Genomic DNA, 9152 nt, shown 5'->3' on the forward strand with positions numbered 1-9152 from the left:
CCAACTTTTCAATACATTGAGGGTTTTCAACTATGTTCTACCTTCAACTATATAGAATAGCTACAGAAAAGTGAAGCAGAAACGTAATATGTAACAGCATGCCTTTGGAATAAATAAAACCGGGAGGCTCTACTGAGTGGAATGACTCAGACTGCTGTCCACTGAGGAAAAAACAGGTAAAACTCAGAAGGTTTAATCTTCCAGTAGGTAGCTCAGCATGGATGCTGGCTGAATTATCTGTATCCATCTTGCTAGAAACAATTGGAAGAGTCAGAGGCAACACAAAGAATATCTGAAGCATTTCTGTTTGGAGGAGATTGTAGAATTCTGTTCCACTGATGTTAGTTATAAAATTGCATGATTATATTTAAAGATATTAAGATAACTGTGCATATTTCCAAAGTGTATTTTCAAATCTCTCTTTCTTGTTTTAGAAAAAATAAAATAAAATGGAGCACATGTTACTGCTATTCATATTTTTCATACCTATATTGGGTCTCAGCAATGGAACAGAAACTGAACAAGATTTTACTTGGCACTTAAAGAAGATTCCCCAGATTGTAAAAGAAAGAACTTTCTCCCTTGGCAGCCCTAAATTTGAAGCAAAAACCAAATTAGAGCTGAACAGCGTATGTGGAATTGAATGTCAAAGAAAACTACCAGTGCCAAGCTTGTCTGACTTGAAGAACCTCTTATCCTATGAGACTATTTTTGAAAACGGCACACGGACCCTGACTGAAGTGAATGTCCTCGGAGCAGTGCTTGACCCAGCTGCAAACACAACCACACGAAGGCCTTCACGAAAGAAGAGGCAGATATATGGAACAGACAGCAGGTTCAGCATCTACGACAAGAGGTTTATGACCAACTTTCCATTCAACACAGCTGTGAAGATCTCCACGGGCTGCAGTGGCATTCTGGTTTCCCCCAAGCACGTGCTAACAGCAGCCCACTGTCTCCACAATGGCAAGGATTATGTTAAGGGCAGCAAAAGACTGAGGGTGGGACTGATGAAGACGAAATCCAGAGGCAACGGCAGGAAACGCAAAGGTGCTAAAAGAAGTAGGAGAGAAATTTCTGCGGCCAAAGAGGATCCCAAAGCTGCCACAGAATTAAGGCGACAATCCAAAGGGGATGAGAGAAAGCAGAGGAGATCTGGGAGGAAGCAAGGGACCTCAGATGGCATGCCCTCCTTCCAGTGGACCCGGGTGAAGAGTACGCATATCCCAAAAGGCTGGTTTAAGGGGGTCTCTGGGGATATTGCCCTGGATTATGATTATGCTGTTCTTGAGCTCAAGCGTCCACACAAAAGGAAATACATGGATCTGGGAATCAGCCCAACAATCAAAATGATGCCTGGGAGCATGATCCACTTCTCAGGTTTTGACAATGATCGGTCTGGGCAGCTGGTCTATAGATTTTGTAGCATTTCTGAGGAGTCAAATGATCTGTTTTATCAGTACTGTGATGCTGAGCCTGGCTCCACAGGATCTGGCATCTATCTCCGTTTGAAGGAGCCAGACAAAAAGAAGTGGAAACGCAAGATCATCGCTGTTTACTCAGGCCATCAGTGGGTGGACATCAATGGTGAACAGCAGGATTACAATGTAGCAGTACGAATTACTCCTCTCAAATATGCCCAGATTTGCTTCTGGATACATGGGAATGATGAGAATTGCACTCAAGGCTGAAGAGAGCAGAGCCTCACTTGCTTAGCACCCTCACTGCCATTGAGTGGACAGTGCAACAGTGCCTGGAAGAACATCACTCCACGCAAGAATGTTTTTGAATGCAAAGCTTGCAAGTAGTACTACGGTGACTTAAGGAATGCTGAATTGCTAGGGGAGAGGTAGAATTGTCAGACAAAATATTTGTAATTGTAATCAACCTAGATACGCACTTAAAATCCCAAACTATATTTATGTTTGCAATTGTGATAAATTCAAGTCATTCATGAGGAGAAAAATTGCTGCACCTGTTAGTCATTTTTTTCCCCAGGGGAAGGGTTGAAACATCTCAAACTGGTGTTATTAAACAGTATCTATTTTTTTTCCAATGGATTTGCTTTTCTCAGGGTTCTGCTTGAATTCTTCAAATGCAAGTTGTACATATAGCATGTTACTGTATGTGCAGAATGATCCAGAGAATTGCATGAGAACAAGACATTATTCTGGTATTCTCTAAAGACCACAGGTCCATGTTGAGAAGCAGCACTACAGTTAATGATTGTTAGTTTGGAAAACTTCCTCTTCTGGTTGCTGCAGGAACACTCCCATGGAAATTCTAAATTTATGTAGCTGTGGGTTACACCTTAAAGACAAATTCACTTCATTGCTCAGTAAAAACAGCAAAAATGAAATTAACAAAAGTTTCCATGTTTGGAAGAAGAAGATACATCTGGACGTAGTTTAATGCCTTTAAAAGTTCTTTGAGAAGCTGTAGAAATCTTAAACATATGCATTTGCTTTCCAGTTAGTATTTGGAGAGCTGTAGGTTTAGTTTCTAGTCAAATGTTTAGCTTTACCATTGGGAGGAGTCGCTGACTCCTGAAGTGGCTACTTGACAATCATTTGGAGCTTCACAGATGATGTATTTTTTGGGTGCTAAACATTTCTTCAGTTTTTATAAATCACTTTTATATGAGTTCAGCTTCATAGGTAGGATAGTATGTATTAGACTGGGAGTTGAAAATCAGTATTTTAGTTTGGCTCTATACAGTTTTGCAAAGTGTGTGGTTTTAATCATGTTATATCCGGACTCCACCTCAACACAATTCACAAGGTTAACTAAACATTTCTCCCAACTAAATTATAGCACCTTCTGAATGGTAGAACTATCCTGTGCATTATAAAAGATATCTTGTTAGATAGCAGCAGTAGTTAGCAAATAATTTGGTTCAATATGTTTGCAGAACCATGTATTTAATGAAGACAAACTAGGCTTGACTTTTACACACCTTTAAACACAAACCACCTTCTTAAAAACTGTTGTTGATTGCTGTATAAGTCTATACCTTTTATTTCATGTCAAGATTTTGAAGTACACAGAATTGTTATGGTGCTATGTTAATCTAATAACATAAAGAGATACTGTGCCTTTCTGATCATATCCTTTGGGTTTCAAGACTTTCAAAGAATTCACCACTGTAATATTTAATTATTTTTTACCATAAATTTATGCTGACCAAAATACATTTTCTTCCTGTGCAGGAGAAAAAAAATACAACAAAATTTTAAAATATTATTTCATTACTGGAATCTTTAAAACATGCTTGCAATATATTTTGATGAAGTAAGATGATTTTAAATAACGCATTTATTTGGTAGATGGTTGAAATTATATAACCTGACACACTGAATGTGCAGGCAACTTTGTCCTATTATTGCCAAAGCATAAAAATTTAAGACTTGCTTCCATATCGTAACCCTAACAATATTTCATTCATTGGAAGAGATCTCATTTTAAAAGAAATTACTTCTTTAATGTCAGCCTTTCCAGGGAGCACTCAACTTTTCTTCCTTTATTATGTCTTAATTTTATTTTGTGTGATCGTTTGCAGAAAACTAATAATAATTGTTAAAGTTTAGAAATAAATCTCTAAGATTTTAGGGTTAATTATATTTTATTGTTGTTAACATCTCTATTAACAGATGCGGCTTTGCTGACAGTAACTTTAAATCACCTCAGTCCAGTATTTAATACTCTTGCTCTATGCAGCATATTTATAGTATTCTTTAGTCAGGTCTGTTATGTTTTTCTTAAGTGCCTTTTTCCATAGTTACTGTGACAAATAAGGGACCACATCATTAATCGAATACAAGACAACCGAGGTCCGTGGATTTTCTTACAATTATTGTCATTGTTGATTTGGGTCCAGAACTGATCAAGATAAGGGAGTTTAGCAAATTGTTGAACCTTACTTAGGTGTGCTCCTCCTCAGAAGAAATAAAATCTATTTCTTTATCACTTTGTTAGTTGGGAGCAAGGTAAGAGTGAAAAATGTTTGATGTCAGCTTCCAAATGGTCTTGTTATAATAGTCATCTGTTGTAAATATCTCAGCCGCAACCCAAGGTTCCCATACCAGGTCAATAAAAACTCTTTCTTTTCAGAGAATAAATACTAGATGCTCAGTGCTTCATTTTGTGGTACTAAGAGATTAAAGAGGTTGGCCAGAGCAACATAAAAATTAATCAATCAAATAAAGAAACTTCTGTGTCTCAGTGCCCATGCACAATGACGCGCAAGTATACAGGCTTGGAGAACGCATGTTGTTTTGATTGAGTTTTGGTGTTGTCAGCACCTTTAGGCCAGGGAATGCAGGTACAAGAAGGCACAGAACAAATGTTTTTTTCTCTTGTCTCAGCATGCTAGGCAACATTTTGGTTTTCCACTTGGCCTAATAAATAAATAAATGCTTTATGTAGGCACTGGGACTGCCTATTACAGGGACTACTGGAATAGTTCATAAAACAAGTACTTACACTCAATTCCAGGAATTAAATGTCCTGCATAGGCCTCTTAGAACCCACCACTGCAAATGGGACAAGAATTTCTGAACCATCTCAGATTTTTAAGAAATCTGCCATTACTCTCTACCAATAAGAAAATACGAGGAGGAAAATATGATCTCTGTAGATCAGATCTTGCTGTTGTCTAAGGCACCAGCAGCAAGGCCGCTGGTGTTTCCCTAAAGGATTTTTCCTCTCTCAGGTACCAGGCTGCACATAATTTGTTTTCATCAGCACTAATTCTTTCCCATAAATGTTGGTACAGTAGATCTTTTTATTTAACTGTATTCCTGGTTTTAGGAAAAAACAACCTTAGTCAAATCTCTTTTCTCCTAGGGGGCTACAGGTGTTTATAGTCAACCAGTAAGTTTTTTCAGGGCCAAAAAGAAACCTTATATGCAAGCCATTAACACACCCAGACCAGCTTCTGCAAGGGTTTTGTGCATGTGTTTAATCTGAGGCTCTGAGACACACAGTGGAAGTCAAGGGAGTTATCTACAATGTGCAAAATTAGGTCTAAATTTGTACTAACAAAAGTACAACATTATATAGGGAAACTATTTCTGTTATATGAGGTATAGACTACCTAATGCTTAAATAAATGCTTAAGGAAACCCCTTGACTCCTTAAGATTTACCATGTTAATTTTGCAGATTTATGTGTCTATATGGAATATGAATCAGCAGAATATGGCTTAAATTAAAAAAAAAACAAAACAAAACAAAACTTGTCCATGTGTGGAGGAGAGAAGCAGCTGGGGAGTTCTTTCTATTCTGCTGATAAGGGTGACCTGGCAGCTAACAGAAAACAAAACAGAATTAAAGAACAAGTAGATGGTATGGAAGAGCAGGACAATGGAGGTGGTATGCAGGGGATAAAGGAAGTGTGCAAAGATGAAATAGCTGCAAGGTAGCAGAAGCACTTATTGTGAGAAAGAGTAGGCAGATGGTAGACACTTAATAGTACAAATTAAGATGTGAAATTCACAAGTTTAATGAAAAATTTTTCACTGTTAAAGATAAGGCTTTTCTTCCCAGCCAACAGCAACAAGGAAAGGGCTGTGAGAGGATTCAGGCTGTGGCAGGGACTGCTAGCAGTCAGGGTTTTTACCCTGATCTACAATCCATGCTTGAATTCACAGGGTTTATGCTTCTGTTCATTCAGGGCCCTTGGAAAGCAGCAGATCCATGTTCTGACCAAAAGGCTTGGCATTATGAACCTCCCAGTACACTGGATCACCAAGTGTGTAGTGAGTAAAGGGAATTCCTCAAATATTTTGTTGGGATTTCTGTTAAGGCTATTCTCCACTGGAAAAAAAAAATCAAACAAAAGATCTCAGACTTAAGGCATTTAAATGTTGGCTCAATTTTTTGCATGTATCTAGAAATTCTAGACAATATTTTTTTTTCAAGTGTCTTCTGTGTTTGGCATCTGTAGGAGTTCAATCAACTACTTCTAATTTTAAAGCACAGATTATTGCAGATAGTGGCATCTACAAATTCCTGGATTAAAGAATGACTGGGGACAAGAAAAAAAATAATGTTATTAAATTGAAAGCTTCAAATTTCACTCTAATCTCAAAGGATTTGGAAGTGTATTTGGGTCCCCCATGCACCAGCCTTTTGCTCCAAGCATCAGAGAATTTAGGTTAAAAAACCTCCAGAAGTAGCTTTGAGGATTCTTTCATGTTCTTAGAATTTTTAAGGCCAACAGAGAACAGTACAGTATTTTAAACTGTGCAAAATGACAAGCCATTTGAGAAAATAAAGGCAAACCTTTGCTCTGATATTATATGATGCACTTATTATGTCAATAAATATTTTCTGTTGTTTTTCTTTTCCTCTCTCATGATGCTGTTTGTTAGCTATGGTTGTGTTACATAAACTTAGCTCTCTAAGTGTCTGTAATCATTTATCAGTGAATCATCTGGGACTTGGTCTTACAAGATATTAATGTATCTTTAAAATTGTTCTGGGAAAAAAACCTTCCTGTCTTCAGGATAATTACTCCATGAGCAAATTCGATGAGTAAAAAAAATTAGTTCAGCAAGGAAATGACTCATAGTCTATGCTGCAAGTTATTAATTCTAAAATAAGTGATTAGTTCTGTTTCTGCTATTTGCTATACCTACACTTTCTGCTTTGGAGACCTGTCGAACCAGGCCAAATTAGAAGTATGTGAAATATTATAATCTTGGTTCTTGGAATTATCTTAACTCTGTGCCCTGGAAACTGGTGCTGATTTTAACTCTGAGGGTAAAAGGTGAGATTTTTGGCAAGGTCAAGAGCTGCTGGAAATATTTAAGGGAAAGTTAAGGAATTGTTACAGTTGTGATTAACAGTGTGTCTAATACAAGCAATATTTACCAGGGGTCTAGCAAGGGCTTACCCACCAGCTCTTATATGGGTCTTCACGTGGGGGGAGAAGTGCCACAGGGAAATAAATAGGATTGAAAGCTCTTTGACCTGGAAAAACGTCTTTTTGGGGCTGGTAACAGGATCTAAGTCTTTTCATTGCTGAAATCTACTTTTTGTTATGATCTGAGAGAATGTCTTGGTGCCTGAGAACTGTTTCTCTGCCTTTGTTCAGGGATCACAAACAGAGACCCAGGGGTGACAGCTGTGTCCTCTGCAGGCCATTCCCAAGCCACTGGCACGGATGTGGTTTCTTTAGTGGGAGATATGTTCCAGCACATGTTATGGATCACATACTCCCATGGGCCCTGGGGGGCTTGATCTGGAATCTTGTCCAAATGTCTATTCAGCCCTGAAATGTTCCCATACAACCCAGATTTTTGTGCAGGTATTTTCCAGTCATACTCCCATTCCACAGTGTTTAACAAATGCTCAAAAGGTCTTCCCCAAATAACAGACACTCAAATCCTCCAAAGAGGTGACACATGCTGTTTATGATGCAGGTATTCCAGATGATTCATTCCTTCTCCTTCAAATATATCCCTAGATCTTGATAATGGCTAATCCTGCAATTATTATTGCTAAGAAAAGAAATCAGATATACTGGAAAATCCACACAAATATTTACTTGTGCTTCTTGATAATTATGTACACACCACACTTTTTACAGTTGCTATGGCTCTACTTCTTTTCCATGTGAAAGAGTTTGAAAACCTTGGATGAAACCATATTGGGCTGGTTTTCAGACAAATTACTCAGCTGCCCTTTGGCTGCAGTTGCAGCATTCTCCCACTCCTCCCTTCCAGTTTAATTTCCAAATTTATGGATAAAATGCTGTTTAAAACTTTGCTTAATTAAGGATGAAATAACCCAGCAGACAGCACACAGCAGTGGACCCTTTCTGGCTGTATCTCTCTGTGGACATTTTGAAGCAGGGAGAAGAAGAGGACAAGAGAAGGCAAAAGGGAAGCCCATGCACAACAGCAAAAAATCTCAGTGCCTTACTGAGTGGAAGAAAATGTGATATCTATTTTTTTTTCTACTGTCAAAGGCAGCACTAGTTTTTGTATTTACAATTTCTTAGTGCTTTCTTGAATGATTCATCTGCTAAATATTTTTGGCTCTGTACAGAAATGAACCATCGGTAGTGGGGATACAACATGGCCTTGAATGCCAGCAGGGGATTCCCCTCCTCAAAACACACACACTAAAAAAGAATGCTAAATTACCCCAAGGGGAATTACTAGTGATACAAAGAAGGGCAAAAGTCACCTCTAAGAAAAGCACCAATGGGATATTTGGGGGAAAAGTTTATGCATAAAGGCAACGGAGACTTTATAGCTACTCGTGGCACATGAGTTTTTCTGCCTTGGCTGTCTGTGCAGGACACTGATGCATTCCAGAGCTGTGGTGAGTTACATGGTGAAAGAAAATCCACCTGCTGCTTATCAATCCCACCAACAGCCACAGCATCAGGGACCTACTGTGCTCCCAAACTCTCTCTGCTTGTTGGGACTTTGAGCTCAGGCCTGGCCTTCATAAATGGTGGATGTGAACAGACGCTTCCAAGGATGTGGCCACTGACATTTTAGGTTTTATACATTTTGCTCTGCATCTTCATGGAGGATGTATGCAGCCATTTTTAATAACACTGAGTTGAAAAAGTAAGCTCTTGTAAACAAATGCTGCATCACATTCTCCTCTCATTTACAATGCTCAGTCCTGAAGGGAAATTTGACCCATCACATAATATATATATTTACTTGTTGTAGAACATTATACACTAGCCATTTGTGACCTTTTCCTTTTTTTCAGGAAGAAATAAAAAGGAAGCCAATATTCAAAAGGGAAAGAAGTTTTGCCAGTGTTCAATTTACTGCTCAATTTATTTCCTTGCTTGCCAATTAACCTGGTACAATAGTGAACTGTGATCCAATGATGCTGCTCATCCAATTGATGTGCTTGAGTCCTTCGCTTCCTGAAATTGACTTTTCCTTACCAGTTCACACTAGATAAAATCAGGCTAGGTAAAATCTGTGTGAAAACAATGCTCACAAGCTTAAAGAACCCCACAAAATCAGCTGCCACTAAATAATTTCATTATTTTATACCAGTTTCCAACTTAATTTCTTTCATGCTTATCTTCCACTTTTTGATTTTTTAAACTGAGCCCATTTTGGATTTTCACCTCATTTTCATCTCTTAACACCAAACACCTAAAATTGAAAT

At 38.2% G+C, this 9152-nt stretch overlaps 1 protein-coding gene across 1 annotated transcript; it reads left to right on the top strand.

The window, feature by feature from the left end:
* Positions 1–440: 440 nt before the first annotated feature.
* Positions 441–1691, top strand: PRSS35 (serine protease 35). The gene has a single exon (XM_062488616.1). The coding sequence runs from the start codon at positions 450–452 to the stop codon at positions 1689–1691; it is 1242 nt and encodes a 413-aa protein (XP_062344600.1). The 5' UTR covers positions 441–449.
* Positions 1692–9152: the final 7461 nt, after the last annotated feature.

The sequence above is a fragment of the Cinclus cinclus genome, chromosome 3 (assembly GCF_963662255.1).
Source record: "Cinclus cinclus chromosome 3, bCinCin1.1, whole genome shotgun sequence".
NCBI classification, from domain to species: Eukaryota; Metazoa; Chordata; class Aves; order Passeriformes; family Cinclidae; genus Cinclus; species Cinclus cinclus.

What these genes read in the sequence shown, in the direction of transcription:
- PRSS35 (XM_062488616.1), top strand. Translation starts at nt 450, where the DNA reads ATGGAGCACATGTTACTGCTATTCATATTTTTCATACCTATATTGGGT.